The sequence below is a fragment of the Strix aluco genome, chromosome 6 (assembly GCF_031877795.1).
Source record: "Strix aluco isolate bStrAlu1 chromosome 6, bStrAlu1.hap1, whole genome shotgun sequence".
NCBI classification, from domain to species: Eukaryota; Metazoa; Chordata; class Aves; order Strigiformes; family Strigidae; genus Strix; species Strix aluco.
This window is the reverse complement of record NC_133936.1, coordinates 18,603,335-18,618,397: the sequence shown is the minus strand read 5'-3', so window position 1 is coordinate 18,618,397 and position 15,063 is coordinate 18,603,335. Positions and strand designations below refer to the sequence as shown.

The 15,063-nt window shown below is 60.5% G+C and overlaps 3 protein-coding genes across 5 annotated transcripts in view; all 3 read left to right on the top strand.

Moving 5' to 3' along the window:
- The first annotated feature begins 89 nt into the window (after positions 1–89).
- CNPPD1 (cyclin Pas1/PHO80 domain containing 1) lies at positions 90–6,879 on the top strand. Its single transcript, XM_074828898.1, has 8 exons — positions 90–382; positions 609–711; positions 3,298–3,379; positions 3,971–4,091; positions 4,186–4,314; positions 4,492–4,553; positions 4,796–4,913; positions 5,417–6,879. The coding sequence occupies exons 1-8, from the start codon at positions 314–316 to the stop codon at positions 6,035–6,037; spliced, it is 1,305 nt and encodes a 434-aa protein (XP_074684999.1). The 5' UTR covers positions 90–313; the 3' UTR covers positions 6,038–6,879.
- An 80-nt stretch (positions 6,880–6,959) lies between these two features.
- Positions 6,960–12,578, top strand: SLC23A3 (solute carrier family 23 member 3). 2 transcript variants are annotated; one of them, XM_074828894.1, is made up of 12 exons: positions 6,960–7,998; positions 8,272–8,432; positions 8,966–9,060; positions 9,397–9,470; positions 9,780–9,961; positions 10,095–10,218; positions 10,563–10,710; positions 10,791–11,044; positions 11,233–11,338; positions 11,415–11,582; positions 11,785–11,880; positions 12,059–12,578. In XM_074828894.1, the coding sequence occupies exons 1-12, from the start codon at positions 7,891–7,893 to the stop codon at positions 12,400–12,402; spliced, it is 1,860 nt and encodes a 619-aa protein (XP_074684995.1). In that variant the 5' UTR covers positions 6,960–7,890; the 3' UTR covers positions 12,403–12,578. The 2 variants fall into 2 exon arrangements, with proteins under 2 accessions (XP_074684995.1, XP_074684996.1); XM_074828895.1 differs by lacking the exon at positions 8,272–8,432 and having other exon boundaries at positions 7,938–7,998.
- Positions 12,579–14,564: 1,986 nt separating this feature from the next.
- The window catches only part of NHEJ1 (non-homologous end joining factor 1), a 48,431-nt gene continuing 47,932 nt past the window's right edge, over positions 14,565–15,063 (top strand). For both annotated transcript variants that reach the window (XR_012623708.1, XM_074828271.1), the window contains exon 1: positions 14,565–14,632. The gene's annotated coding sequence lies outside the window, so the exon portion shown is untranslated. The remainder of the gene's footprint in view (positions 14,633–15,063) is intronic.

The following is a 15,063-nucleotide window of genomic DNA, read 5'->3' as shown; positions in this document are numbered from 1 at the left end:
GCAGCCCGCCCCGCGGCGGGGAGGGCCCGGCCGCGCATGCGCCGCGGCGGGGACGGGGTGAGGCGGAGCGCTCTGCGCAGACGCGCCTTAGGCCGCGGCCCCTGCGCCGGAAGAGGAAGGCGCGCGGCAGCACTCGGCTCAGCGGCGGTGCTGCGGCCTTCGCTCCGGTCACCGCACCCGGCCTCGCTGCAGCCGGGCGTCCCGGAGGGCACCGGTCCTACGCCCCCCCCGAGCGGCCCCGGCACCCGTCAGCCACCGGAGGGGACCCGGTCTCGGAGCCGGCCCGGCACCCCCTGCCCTGGGGGTGGGCGGGATGGAGCTCGACGGGCTGCTGCTGGACGAGGAGGGCACCTTCTCCCTCAGCGGGTTCCAGGAGTTCACGGTGAGTCCCCCCGGGGCACCTCTGGTGGTGCCCGGTGTCCCCGGCCCACCCTGTCCCCCCGCCTGCGTGTGGGGCGTGCCCCCCTAATCCGCGGCCGTGGGCAGCGCCGTGTGCCCGCATGCCCGGGCCCCTGGCTGGGTGCTCTGCCGGGCCCGGTGTACCCCTAAGCTGGGTTGGGGTGCGGAGCACTCTGGGCGTTTCTCACATTTCCCCTGTCTGCCCCCAGTTCCTGCCCAGACACCAGCAGCTGAGCGAGAGAGTGCGGAAGCGGCTCTATTATGGCTGGGACAAAGACTGCAGCCTGGATAATCTCTCCAGCCCTGTAGCAGGTGGGTTGCTCAGTGTTCCCAGATGGGAATGCTGAGTCAAGAGGTTTGGAAGTAGCCCAGGGGCTGAGACCAGCAAGTCAGCCGCTCCCTCCCCAGCGCCAAATCCCACCCCTGCCCAGCCTTCCTCGCGCTGCACAGCGCAGCAGGCAGGGTGCCAGAGCCTCATGGCTCCTGCTCTCTGTTTTATTGCCCTGTCTGGCCCACTGCTGCATTTTTGGCACCTCGCTGGTGTGCAGAGGCCTTTAGGTTGCTTGCGAATTCTTTGGCAGTGAAAGTTGTGTCCCTGTCCCTGATGAAACGTGTATTAGACAACTTCTTGTGCTCTGCAAAGTACCGGGGAGTTTAACTTCTAGTTATGAGCACCAAGGGGACAAGTTCCTGCTGTGTGTTTTCTGGATTGCATTTTTTTTTCCTGTTGAGTCAGTAGTGTTTGGGGGAGCAGAAAGATGCAGCTGGGTTGAGGCTGGGGATCTGGTGCAGGTGATAGTGGAGAGGAGTGGTCAAGGGCAAGCAGTGGTTTGCTGGAGGGCCTTCACAGTGTGGTTGTGTTAGCATTAGCTGCATGCTCACACAGCTTGTGGGGGGTGTTGAGTGGATAGGGCAGTGTGCTTGCATTCAGAACTCTTGTGATAGATTTGGGGAAATGTTCTGAAGTTGCCAAGAGGCTGCGTGTGACATACCTCATCGAGGAGGGGGATGCTGGGTGTGTGGTGACGGAGCAGGGCCAGGCAGGGCAGCCAGCTGCCTGTGCACTGCTGGGAGTCATGAGTTCTGACAGGGGTGGTGCGAGGGAGGCACGTGGCTCATCTTTGGGGCTGGTGTCACACCCGGATGCGAAATGGGACTGTTTCACAGGATGCTACTAGTGTTGAAAGTTCAAAGGGCACATTCATGGGAGAAGACTCTGTTGAGGGCTATTAACTATAAAGACTGCCTTGCACCCAGGAAATGCCTCGGCTCCCGCAGCTGGGGGTGAGAGCGATGCACAGAGAATATCCCTGTGGGTTTATATGCTCTCACAGCCTTCCTTCACCAGCTCCTATCAGCTGCTGTCAAAAAGTGGGACCTAGGACTATGGCATCTGTCTTGGCACAGCTGTGCTCTTCCTACATGGTGAGTTTATGGCACTGCTCTTCAGATGACATAAAAGCAGTTGTGGGGAGAGTCCAGAGTAGCAGGAGAACCTGGAAAAGGTCTTTGGCATCAGGGGCCAGTCGCAGGAGGCAATATGGGGCTGGCTGAGGTGAGAGGTTGCAAAGTGAATTTCTTCCTTCTGGAGAGGAGGAACCATAACCGCACTCAGCGTGCCGTGACTGTGAGATGGGGACAGTGATCAGCTGCTCTCTGTGCCCTCTAGGGCAGGACATATTGTCATGGGTTGGATTTGTGGCCTGAAGAATTAAGTTTCATGTCAGGACAGAGCCTGGGTAGCCTCATTCACTTTCCATCACTTAGGGCATCTCTGCTGCCTCTGCAGTGGCTGGTGTGGTGGCACGAGGGTGGCCAAGCAGGGCAGAGAGAGCAGCAGCAGTGTGAGAGCCTGGAGCTGTGTCTGCCTGGATGTGGATCCTAGTGGTGCTGTGGCTTGAATGACCTAGGGGAGGTCCCTTCGAGTGGCGTGTTTCTGAGCTTGGTGACTGCTGTTGGGCAAATAATTCCTGTGGGACTGCACATGTTCTCTTAGTTGCTGGAGAGACATGGAAAAGAGGGATGTGGAGAGAAGAGGTGGTGGGGTGATGCTTCCCTTGGGAGCTGGAAACACAAGGCTGCTGGTTCAACCTCTGCACTCAACTCTGTCGACCAAGAGTAAAAAAAAAAAGCAACAAAAGGGAGCTGGAGTTGCTTGTCAAACACTTCTCACCAGGCATCAGACTGTAGTGCTGTTTGGGATGCTCCCAGCTGGCCCTATTGCATTGAGAAGTGAGGTGGGAACTGCTGAAGCCATCTGCCAGCATCTGTCAGTCTCTGGCGTTTTCAGTGCTTGAATGCTGAGGCACGTTCATAAGTGTGGGGGAAATGGGCTGAGATCAGCTGCAGTTATACCATATCGCTGCTTCCATACCATATTAGTGCCTTTGGACTCCTGCTTACATGAATACACTGTCCATAATTGTCTCTGGGACACTGGGGCTGTGGTCTAGGGGAAGCTGGATCAGTGCTGATGAGCTCTGGAGGAGGAGGACGATGCTTGTTGGAGGGGAGCAAAGGACTGGGAAGACGTGATGTTGGCGTCAGGTCCTAGAAAGCCTCCAAAAGGGCTTCTTGAGGCCCTGCAGGGTGAAGGGAGAGCATTAGCCTCTCTGCAGCTGACTGCTGGTAACTCCCTGTGACGCAGACAAGCTAATCTGGATCTGACACTGCTGCTGGGCCTTGGACACTCACATCCTCGTCCTGCTTTGGTCTGGCTGTCATGCCTATTTGTTTGTTCCTCCCTCATCTGTGACTTTGGATAACTTCATCTATAACTTCATAGTTTAAATTAAACTTGAGGGGCTGAGCAAGCAATGGGCTTGTGGGGAGAAGGGGAGAGGTGGGGGTGGACTGTGCCATATGGGGCTGAACCCTTTTGCTGCTTTTTTGTCCTAGATATTGCCGTGGAATTGCTGCAGAAAGTGGCTCCCAGCCCTATCCGCAGACTCCAGAAGAAATATGTGTCTCGTGTATCTCGGTAAGAAGCAAAACCTGCCTCTTCATGTCTCATGTCAGAACTAGGAGCTCTGGTCTCACCTATGACTCATTTCTGTCCCCTGGGCCAGCACTGGCTTTGTGCTTAGGACTGATTAGTGTCAAAGAGGAGCTGGGGGCAGGTGGCAAGGCCAGCAGTCACAGTGACTTCCAGTCAGGCCCACTTCAGGTTCATCCTGCTCTCTGGGGTGCAGGGGTGCTCTTGTTACTGGGAGTCTGTACTGGCTGGATCTGCAGCTCACTGGGTGGCCAGGTCTGAACCCTGGGTCTGCTCTTGGCAGCCAAGCCCTCGCAGCATGCCGGACTGCAGGCAGGGCTGCTCGGTTTGGAGCTGGCTGTGCCTGGGAACAGGAGCCAGGACTTTCTGTTCTCCACCCTGTGTCCCTTGTGCTTTCTCTTGCTGCAGCTCAGGACAGCTGGCATGGATCTGGCAAGGCTGGGATGTATCTAGCTGTCTGTTTACTAAACCCCCCCACTACCTACATGGGGAGGGAGCAGCCAAGTTGTGCCGTGGTGGCTGGGATGTTTGGAGCACACAGATAACCTTCAGGTTGGTTCTTGGCCTGTCCCATAGGGAAGCTTGCATCTCGCCCTGCTCCATGATGCTGGCACTGGTTTACATTGAGAGACTCCGGCACCGGAACCCTGAATACCTCCAGCAGATCTCTTCTTCAGACCTCTTCCTGATCTCCATGGTGAGCAGTGTGGGCTTGGGGGGGTCACTGGTTTGGAGGGAGGCCTGGAGGAATGCAGGGAGGACTGAGATCCTGTCCTTTGTGCTGCTTTTAGATGGTTGCTAGTAAGTACCTGTATGATGAGGGTGAGGAGGAGGAGGTGTTCAACGACGAGTGGGGAGCAGCAGGGAAGGTGGACGTCCAGACCATGAACACACTGGAGATGAACTTCCTGAGTGCCATTGTAAGTGGGGCTGTCACTGTGGCCAACTATTTCACAGAGTGGGGCAAAGGAGGTGTTGAGGGGAGTCTGGATTTCTGGTTTTCCACCACGTACTCCCATGAAGGAATAGAGAAGGATGTGTCTGGGTGCTGGGTGGCCTGCCCTGACTGTGCTGACCTTTCACTGCTGTCCCCACAGGACTGGAGTCTCTACACAGACCCCCGGGAGCTGTTTGAAGTGCTGAGCTGGCTGGAAGGACGGTAGGTGTGTGGAGTGGGGGTGAGCCTTTCATCCGCCTTGCAGCCCCAGCTTTGCCCCTGCTCAGAGCTAGCCCTGCTGCAGTGAAATAAAAGGTTGAGGTACCCATGAGCCTTTGCTAGGCTCTGCAGCTCCCTTCCACAGACCTTGAGCGGGGTCTTCTCCAAGCCTGCCTGGACTGAAGCCTCTGATGGGGAAGGTCCATGCCACATCTACCATTCCCTTTTTTTTTTTTTTCCTGCAGCGTGGCAGAAAAGCAGGGCATGTGGCGTGGCTGGTTCACCTACACAGATCTGTGTGTCCTCATGGAGCAGTCCATGTGGCAGCATGTTCTGGGCCAGTTCTACCAGCAAGTGGTGAAGGTAAGGGCCTGGGACAGCAGTTACTTGCAAGAACATGGGACCCAGCAGGCTGTGGGTTTGGATCAGGACCCTCTTTACCACTGGGAGCAGCAGCTTGTTTTGTTTCCTGTTGGAAAGGGAAACTTTCAGAAGCCAGAAGATGCTGATGTGCAGCCTGAGGCACTGCAGCCTGGGGGTGGGTTAGTCTGTGTCTTGTGCTGGACCACAGCCCCACAATTCGTGGTGATGGCATGGAGGGAACTGGGTGCTGGCTGGGGATTCAAACAGGAACTGTTTGGTGGTTCAGTTTTCGTTGAGGCATTTTGTTTTGTGGTATTTAGGCCCTGCTTTGACCAGGCTGTGTGCCACCCACCGGTAGCTGCGTGGCTGCCTGCTCCCCGGCACCTGGTAGTGGTGGTGCCAGTTGCTATTACGGCTGCTGGGTTGATGCGTGGCCACGCTGGGTCACAGCTAGCTGTGGGGGCTGCTGGGGGGGTCTGGGCTAACCATTGGCTTCTCTGCAGCTGGCCTGCCTCCTGGGCGTGGTGTACCTGACCGGTTTTGCGGCTGTCTTCGCCTCCGTCACTGTGGTGCACCGGTCCGTGTGCATGAGGAGTGTCAGCCCTGCGGCCCCCCAGCCTGTGCTGTTCCCCGAGGAGGGCAGTTGCCAGCTGGCTGCCCAGCCAGCCCCGGCCCCTGACCAGCCCCAGCCTGGGCTGCCCGACGTCTCTTCAGCCAGCAGCGCCCGTTGCCTGCGGGAGAATGAGATGACGGAGGAGCTGCGTCGTGGGGGTGTCACAGCGACTGCACTCTACCTGTGGGGCAGCGTGATGACTGCTCTGTCCTACCCAAAGGCGCCTGATCTAGCCCAACACAGGAGCCCTTTGCAAGGCCCCTTCCGGAGAGTACCCACCGCCTGTGAGAGATCTAACTGTACCGCCTCTGGCCAGCCTGGCCCCTCTGGACTCGCCGTGCTCCCTGCTCCTCTGGCGCTCCACTGCCATGCCTGCTCAGCTGCTGCGGGCCCCACATGGGATGCAGCCCCTGGTCGCAAGGACTGGCTGGACCCCCTGGGGCTGAGCCAGTGCTCCTTGCACACTGCCATGGATCTTAGTAGAATCAAGAGCTTCATTTTTCCCAGCTAGGAGCACGGGGCAGCAGCCCCTTTCCTCTTCCCTCCTAGTGTGACACAACTCACTTCCTTGCACTTCTGGGACCCCTGATCCCTGGGGCCACATGGGGCTGGAGGCTCCTGCGTTACTTCCAAACCAGCATTTGTGTCTCCCCACCCAGGGCAGGAGTGTCTGTCACTTTTAGGGCTGCTGGGACAGGTTGGGGCAGAGTTGGCTTGCTTTTGAGGTGCTGGAGGGTAGAAATGGGTTGCCCTTGGGATGGGGTGCTAGGGCAAGGGGGGTGTTGGACCTCTTCCTACAGTGAGTGGGTGGCCCTTGGTGGTGCTGGGCATAGGTGGAGTGTGGGATGTAGGATGCTGGGGCTGTGTGTGTGCAGGGTGGAGGGGCTGGGGCAGTGACCCCAGTGGGGGGGTTAGGGTGCCTGGTTTAGGGGAGAGGAGGTTGAAGCAGGGAGCTGTGAGCAGCCTGAGCTGGCTGGCCATAGCAGCAGTTCCCCTTGGGGGCTGCTGGCCACTTCTTGGGAGGTGTGAGGGTCACACCAAGAGGGGACCCTGATGTGGCTGTGCCCTGCTGGGCTTGGAGGTGGTGAGGTGTGGTTAAGGCTGAGCTTCCTTATCCTGCTTGTGTTGAGTGTTTTGAAACTGGGGTGCTCTGTGACCCCATCCCAAACCCCAGCTGTCTGTGGCTGTGAGCAAACAGTGCCTGACTGCTCCTCAGGGTGGAGAGAAGGCACCTTGTCTTGCTGACCAGCCCAGCTCATTGTGCCCCTTCTTTTTACTGTGGATTTTACACCTGTTTTTTCACTCTTTTGTAGATGCAAAATCTCTTCCAATAAAAGTAGTTCTTGCTGTGCACCTGCCTTGTCCTGCTGAGCTGCTCCGTGCCGGCAGCGTGCCTCCCCCGCTGCAGAGCCCCATTGATGCAGCTCTCTGAGCCGCTCTGCAAGGCAGACCCTGCCTGCTGCAAGTGAGCCCAGGAGCACTGTGAGGCCTGGTGACAGGAGGGATGTTGGATCTGGTGCCTGGGGAAGGCAGGAGCAGCGGGAGAGAGGAGGTTCCCCATCCTTGGGAATGCGTGGTCTCCACTGCTCTTTGCTCTCCGAAGTCTGTCCAGTTAATGAGTGAGCCCTGAGCAGCAAGGGCTTAGCAGGGTCACCGTTGTGGTTGCTGGCACAGCCACCTCTGCCCTGGGACAAAAACATGAGCATCCTCTGCCTGTGCTCCCTTGGGAGCCTTCCGAGCCAAGCAGGCAGCTCTTGGCCCTGGCATCCTTGTCCAGTGGCAGGATTCAGTGCCCTCCTAGGAGCATGGGGGATGTGGTAGACCCTGTCCTGGTGTGGACACAATGCCCACAGGGGAATGGCAGGACCTGGGAGGGGTCTGTGCAGCTTTTAACAGACTCTTCAGGCCTGATGGTGAGGAAGGGCTGGACCAGGAGGGCAGAGGGGTGCGGTGCTGGGGAGGAAGAAGCATGGGCCAGGCACACTGGAGCTGGAGGATGCTGCTGGGGGGCACAGACACACAGGAAGAGGTGTCTGTGCTGTGGCCCACCTGGTCCCTGCCCCGTGTACCACATGAGGCAGCGATGGGACCTGGGCTGTGGGCAGCTGGCACTGCACCAGTGTCCTGGCTGTGGGTGGCTGTCACTTGGCCCTTGCAGTGACAACCCAGGGTGACACTTGCATTCCTGGCTGTAAGGGCAGGTTACTCACCAACTCGAGTTAATGGCTAACCCTGGGGCAGCTCCTGCAGAAGGTGGAAGTTCAGCTGTGCGAGGGCTGTGAGGAGCCCTTGGGGTAGGTGTGGAGGGGCAACCTGTCCATCCCCTCTGCACGGCAAACAGGAGCAGTGCGGGGAGGCAGCAGCATGAATGGGGGCCACTGCGGAGCATCTGGTACCAGGAGCCCTGTGCTTGTATCCTGCTCCCTGCAGAAGATGTGCTCCTGGATGCTGAGCTGTTGCTTAGCCCTTCAGGTAAGGGTGGGACCACAGTGAGTGGCCAGAGAGATGAGGTGATGGGGAAGAGGGCTAGGATCCTCGCAGGTGGCAGGGCAGGGGTCGCATCCTGCCAGGCAAGGGGTGCGTGGGGCTCTGGCCAGGGTGTGCTGGGAGGGGAGTGGGCAGTGGTGGGGGCTGCCCAGGGGGTGTCAGTGAGCACTCAGGGACCCACTCGGGGAGCTGGGCACAGGGGGCTGCAGCTCTGGGTGCTACAGGGAGTCGCAAGCACCCCCTCTCTTCCTCGCACAGCACCTGGCCGTGCAGGCCTCCTTGCTCTGCATCTTCCACCTCCTCCTGCTGCCCACGCTGCCTGAGGAGCTGCCCCATGCCCAGGCCATCAGCGAGCTGCTGGCACGCAGCCTCTTTGCCTGCGGCATCTCCACGGTGCTGCAGACCACCCTGGGGAGCCGGTGAGCAAGGGGGGCAAAGGGAATGCAGCTGTTGCCAGGAGGAGGGTGATGCCGTGGCAGTGCATGTCTGCCCCCTCCTAGGCTGTGGGAAGATAGGCTTTGCTGGAGGTGGGAAGGGGCAGGAGGGTAACCCCTTGCCCTGCATCTCTGCACAGTTGTCCCCTCCCTGCCATCACTGCATCCTCCTCTCTCACATGTCCCTCTAGCAAAACTGCTGTGCTTTCCCTGTAGCTCCTCGCTGCCTTGCTCCAGCATCATTCGCAGCTCCTCCAGACCTCCCGGTGCCTGTGCTGCCCATGCCCCACGCAGGGGCTGGGTGTGTGCTTTGACAAAGCCCCTGACCTCTGCGCACAGCCTGTGTGCTGCTGCTTGGGATGTGCTAGGGCATATTTGGGATGTGAAGTGACCTCCTGCCACTTTGGGGTTCTCATCTCCTTTCCTTCCCATCCCTCGCTCCTCTGGCAGCCAGGGCTTTGGGAGCAGCTCTGTCCCCTCTTTCCTCCTTAACGTGCCCTTGCTGTCCCCTTCCCCAGGCTGCCACTGGTCCAAATCCCATCCTTCGAGTACCTGGTCCCTGCCATGGTGCTGAGCTCCCACCTGTCCCTCGGTGCCGACATGGACAGAAACAGTGAGTACAGCACTGGAGCCTGCGTCCCATGGGGCCTGGGCCATGCCAGTGCCAGGGGAACAGCAGTGACGAGGTGCCTGGCACACAGAGGAGGGATGAGGGGTAGCAAGGGGTCCTGCCTGCTGGCCCCTCTGGTGATGGTGCACAGCACCCTACTCACCCCTGAGCGCACCCACAATTCATCTGGTTGTCTCCCCAGGGTCAGGGCTTAAGGGGATGGGGATGCTGGCACACTGGCCCTTCTCCAGCCAGCAGCCTCTGCCCTGCATGCTCTTGGACCCAGCTCCAGAAGCCCAGCATCTACATACATCATATCCCTCTGAAATTCCCTTCCAGGCACGGTCATGGCCAGTCCCTGCCCTTCACCCCACTGCACTGCTGCAGGCAGCCGGGCTGCCTCACTGCAAGAGGTGGGTGATTCTGCACTGGGCTGGGGGGTCCCCATCCTGCTCTACCAACACCTCAGTTGTCACCCCATCCCTGCACCTCTAGTTCATTTTCCAGCCCTTCTGGGGATTGCCATGAATAGCGGGGCACAAGGGGATGTGCAAAGGCAACTGGGACCATGGTGTGTGTGGGTGCATGTTTCCCTGGGCCTGGGGTGAGCGGAGCATGGGGAACAAGTGATGCTACTGGGGCTGTGGGAGTGTGGCCAAGGGGAGGTGTTGGGCTGCTCTCCATGTATCCTGCCCCATGGGTCCCATCCTTTCCTCCTGCAGGTCTCTGGAGCCGTGCTGGTCTCTGGGCTGGTTCAGCTGGCACTGGGAGTGTCTGGTGTGTGTGGGTGGGCAGCCCAGCGCTGTGGGCCCATGGTCCTGGCCCCCAGCCTCTCCATCATTGGGCTGTCCACATACAAGGAGGCTGCTTTCTTCTGCTCCACTAACTGGGGGGTAGCGCTGCTGTATGTGAGCCTGAGGGCCACACTGGTGTGCAGCCCCTTTCCTGTGGGGACAGAAGTGGGGCCTCCCCATGGTGCATGGCACATGTTTGGGGCCCCATCACTGCTGCGTGGTGACCTGTGCTCCCTCTCCTAGGCTCATGCTCCTCGCTGTCACCTTCTCCCAGCACCTGGGGTCCTGCCGTCTGCCCTTCTGCACCTGGCCCCGGGCTCAGGGGGGCTCCATGGAGCTGTCTGTCCCCACCCTGCGCACGTTCTCGGTACTGTGGCTTGTCTGCCCCTGCTCCCTCTGCTGTGCCCAAGCTTCTCTCCTTAGTGTGGGGTTAGGTGGGCCAGAGCTGGGTGCTGGGAGCAGAGGCAGGGGTGAGAAGTGCTGGTGCAGCTCCCAGGGTGTGCATGCTGCTGGGGGAGTGCAGGAGACCTGCACTTGAGGGTGTTGGAGCAGCAGAGCCTCGGATGCTCCCTGCAGGGTTTCAGGGAGATGTGACATGGCTCCCTGGGAGAGGTGATAGGACAAGGACCTGCTGTCTGGGGCACAGCAGATGGGGTGCTGGCCAGGGGAGGAGGAGGGTCCCCTGCTGAGGGTCCCCTTGCTGCCTTGCAGGTACTGCTCCCGTTTGCTGGTGTCTGCATCGTCTGTGCCATCCTTAGTCACCTCCACATCCCTTGGGAATCACTGGACCTGGCCATGGCACAGCTGTCCTGGGCCAACAGCACCTTCCATGGCCCTTGGGTCCGCATCCCCTACGCAGGTGGGGGGCAGCAGGGCTGGGTGCAGCCATCCGCCTTCGGCCAGGGCCTCTATCACCTGTCCCTTCTCCCTCCACTACAGGCGAGTGGGGGTGGCCGCTTCTCACCCCCCGGGTGCTGGCAGTGGGCATCGCCATGGCCATCAACTGCAGCATGAACTCGGTGGGCTGCTACGTGCTGTGCGGGAGGCTGCTGCGAGCCCCCAGGCTGCCCCCCTATGCCTGCAACCGGGGACTCTGCACGGAAGGGCTGGGCAGCCTCCTGGCAGGGCTGCTGGGCACCCCGGGGGGCACAGCCACCAGCATCGCCAATGCCTGCGCCACTGGCCTCACACAGGTATGCCTGGGGTGGGGTGGAGGAAGGTCTGCAAGGGATGGGAGGCAGTGGAGCAGGAGGTGTGGGGGACCTGTAGCACCCAAGCTGTCACTGAGCCAGCACTGCAAAAGGCAGGTCTGTATGGCTAGATGGGGGGACAGAGTGGGGGGTGATGCTCCCTATCCTCACTTTTCTGTCTTTTCTGCCAGGCTGGCTCTCTCCTCTCGGTGCAAGTAAGCGCCCTGGCATGCGTGGTGCTGGGCATGTCCCCGAGGCTGGCAGGGCTCCTCACCCGCATTCCGCTGGCGGTTCATGGTGGGTTCCCTGCCCTTCCCCTGTGCTGTGGTACCTGCAGCCTGCCTGGCACTGCCTGACTCCTGCCCCCTCGCAGGAGGGGTGCTCTGTGTCACCTATGCCGTGGCTGTGGGCACGGGGATCTCCTACTTCCAGTATGCAGACATTGACTCAGGGAGGAACATCTTCATCGTCGGCTTCACCATGTTCATGGCACTGCTGGTGCCGCGGTGGTTCAGTGCGGCGCCGGCTCACCTGACCACAGGTATTGGGGACATTCCCCAGGAGAGGCAAAGCCTCAGGCCCCGTGACATGGTGACCACACATCTCTGATGTCCAGGGAGGCTGAGTTGGCTCATGTCAGCAGGCAGCTCCCTCTCTAACCTCTGGATCTGCTGTGGCAGCTCCTGCCCCTTCCCCGCTGCTGGGCTGGGCCATCCTGGGTGATTCTGACACTGTCCCCATAGGCTGGGTGCCTTTGGACCTCCTCTTCCTCTCTCTGCTCATGGTACCTGTCTTCTTAACTGGCTTCTTGTCATTTTTCCTGGAGAACACAGTCTCAGGTGAGTGGCTGCTCTAGGTGCCCTGTGTGAGCTTCTGCTCCGAGGGCTGGATCTGGCCATGGGACTGTCCCTGAACCCCTGGCTCTGCCTCCAGGCAGCCCTGCTGGGGGTCCCGGGGCTGGGAGGGTGAGGCTGGAGGAAGGGGCTCCTATCTCACTACCCGCTGCCCTGCTTGCAGGAACCCTGGAGGAGCGAGGGCTGCTCCAGTCTGAGCTGGCACTGCGAAAGGCTGAGGCAGGCAATCGCCACACTCGTGGAGAGAGGGGCGAAGCCAGCCAGGCATATGGGCTCCCTCCTGGGCTGAGGAGGCTGCTGCCGTCTTCCTACAGACCCTTCCCCTGCTGCTTCCTCTGCCCAGGGAATGAGGAGGAGAAGGAAGAGGAGGGCAGCTGTGCCACTGAGGAGGGGACTGCTGCCCCAGGGGAAGGGACACACCTGCTCCCCAAACCTGGCTCAGGGGAGCTGCAGCTGGCCAGGAGGCAGAGTGAGACAGAGATGCCCATGTGGCACACTGTGGCCTGACCCCACAGTGCAGGGACACCTCATGGGGGACTGGGGTTGTGCCCCCAAGGCAGCTTGTGAGCCACTGTGCTCCTTGTTTCTAAAGCCCACACGGACTGGAGGGGGCCTGCACTTCCATACTCCCAGCACGAACCTCATTTCCCTGCTTGGGAAGAGCTATAAAAACCTTCAACCAACTTTGGCCTTTCTAGGGGTTTCCTTTCCAGCCAGGATTCGCCTCGGAGATGCCAGCCCACCCTCCCCAGTGACCTGAGGACTGTGACCGTGAAGGGCATGGCCACATAGTGCCACTGCAGCTGGGGATATGGGTGCCCCCAAAGCCCACCATCACCTTCAGGATGTGGCCAGGGAAGGGCTCAGTGCTTTGGCCAGCCCCAAAGGGCTGTCGCCCCGGGCTCTGCTCACCCGCTGACACAGTGCTCAGAAAGGGCTGGCTCTTCACCTCCTCACAGCCCTGTCCCAGCTGTGCCCATTGCCCCTCGATGCCTGTGGCACCAGGTGTATAGTAATGTCCTGGTTCTGGCACACCAGGATGCTCCAGGCTAGAAGTACAGCTCAGCTCAGTTCCCTAAAACAGTGAACCCCCTTCACCTCCAGCGGGTTGGTCCCAGCAGCGCTCACCACTTAACTGCCCCCCAGGTATTGCTCTTGTTGCTGAACCAGCCAGCAGCAGATTTCTCTGGGGAAGAAAACATCACCTTTGACCCCTGTGATTAAACTCAGCACCTGGGTTGTTTCCTGCTGCTGGCTGCTTATGCCGACTGCAGCAGAGTCTGCACCAGCCCCCCTTGCTGCTCCAAGCGTTTGCAGCGGTTCAGAGTCCACTGGCAGGGCCCTGTGCTGCCTCCACCAGTCTGAACTGGCCTGCCAAAGCCCAGAACTGTAGTAGGAAAGGCTGGGGCTTTGCAGCCCTTGAGTGATGCAAGCTGACCCTGGGTGCAAGCTTGGAGGAAGGACAGACTTGGGCTGGGAGGATGATGGAGCTGGTCCATGGGAGTGACCTGCTTGGGCTGGACCAGATCTCCAGGTTGTGGCTGCTTTCTCCACTTGGTCCCAAGGAGCCCCCCAGTGCCCAGGAACAGCCTGGCCTCACCCAGCCAACACCCCACCTGGGTCTTGCACCCCAACCCCTCCCTGCACTCCAGCTGTGCACAAAGCCCAACTGGGACCCATGCCCAAACCCTCCTGCACCCTAAACTAGCACTGCAACCCCATCTGTCCTGCACTGCAGAGCCCCTGCCTGCTCCCACCTCCCCTGGCACCCCCTTGGGATATAAAGCCTCTGGGGTGATCACCCTCCCCTGGCCCCACCCTGGGGGCGGCTGCAGCCTGCACGGTAGGGGGGGGGGGGGGGGGAGTGTGTGTGTGTGAATAAAGTGTAAAGGGGGGGGCACTGCATGGGTGCAGGGGGGTAGCCTCAATGCATGGGTGCAGGGGGGCAGCATCAATGCATAGGGTGCAGGTGGGGGATCACAGTCAGCAATGCGTGGGGTGCTGAGGATGGGGGGGGGGGGATCAGTGTGGAGCAGGCTGGGTCATGCGTGGTGTCCACGGCCTCTGCCAGGCTGGCACAGCCCTGTTCTGTGGCGCCGTGTAGGCCCAGTCCCCAGGTGTGGGGGACACAGGCACCTGCACCCCCAGCTATGCAGGGCCTGCTGGGGTGCAGCAGCCGAGTCCCAGCACAAGCCTGGGAGAGCAGTGGTGCAGGTGCCTGCCCTGTGCCGTGCCTGCACGGGCACCCTGCAGCTGCTGGGGCCGAGGGACAGGAGACCCCGCCTGCTGCTGCCTCTCCGGGCTGTACCATCGTGCCTGCAGCCCAGGGGCTGCCCCCAGCTGGGTGCTTGTACCAGGACATTTCGTAACAGGAGCGAGCGCAAAACGAAGTTTTAAGGCATTTCAGTCCCTATCGCTTGTGTGTCTTGGCCGTGGCACCTCCTGTGACAACTGGGGAAGTTCGAGAGGGACACGCCAGCTCGGGTCCCTTGTCAGCAGGCGAGGGAGCCAGAGCAGTCGCTCCCAGGGCCCTGAGGAAGTCCCAGCCATGGCCGTCTCCCCGTGCCCGTGACCCGTGGCGCTGCACATCCCGGCATGCCCCGGCCCCGCCATGCTGCGGAAGAGAGCAGCATGCCGGGAGCCGTAGTCTGGCCCTCGCCTCCGGCCCGGCATCGTTCGCCGCTACAAAGCCCCTCGCCCCGACAGCCTTCGGCCTGGCGGCTGCTCTTGCCCTCGGGTAACTCCGCGGCTCCGCAGAGCCCCAGTCCTGCAGGCACCCCGGGGACGATGGGTCCCCGCGTGTTTGGCAGGGAGGAGCGGGAGGCAGCAGTGCTCGCGGTGTCGCGGGGTGCTGCCGGCACTCTGCCTGTGTCAGTGCGGGCAGGGGACGGCGTGTGGCTCACGTGGAGCACTGGGATGGGTTGACTGAGCAGGAGGAGGGCTGCAGTGTCCTGCTGCCAGTCCCGGTGCAAGCGGGGTAGTTTAAATATTAATTTAGGCGTAGAGGTCTTGCTGTGTTAATGGCAGCAAGCACCGGATAATGCCGGGGAGGCAGCAGTTACATTACTGCGTGTCTGCTGATACATTTGGGGTGCTTAGTGTGAGCTGGGGTAGGAACTGCCCTGCACAGAGCTCCCCAAGATGCTCGCCCCAGCAGAGCTGCATGCA

Coding starts and splice junctions, on each gene's coding strand:
- CNPPD1 (XM_074828898.1), top strand. CDS start 314: ATGGAGCTCGACGGGCTGCTGCTGGACGAGGAGGGCACCTTCTCCCTC. Junction 4,315..4,491: donor TGAACTTCCTGAGTGCCATT/GTAAGTGGGGCT, acceptor CTGTCCCCACAG/GACTGGAGTCTCTACACAGA. Junction 4,914..5,416: donor TCTACCAGCAAGTGGTGAAG/GTAAGGGCCTGG, acceptor GCTTCTCTGCAG/CTGGCCTGCCTCCTGGGCGT.
- SLC23A3 (XM_074828894.1), top strand. CDS start 7,891: ATGAATGGGGGCCACTGCGGAGCATCTGGTACCAGGAGCCCTGTGCTT. Junction 11,045..11,232: donor GCGCCACTGGCCTCACACAG/GTATGCCTGGGG, acceptor CTTTTCTGCCAG/GCTGGCTCTCTCCTCTCGGT. Junction 11,583..11,784: donor GCCGGCTCACCTGACCACAG/GTATTGGGGACA, acceptor CTGTCCCCATAG/GCTGGGTGCCTTTGGACCTC.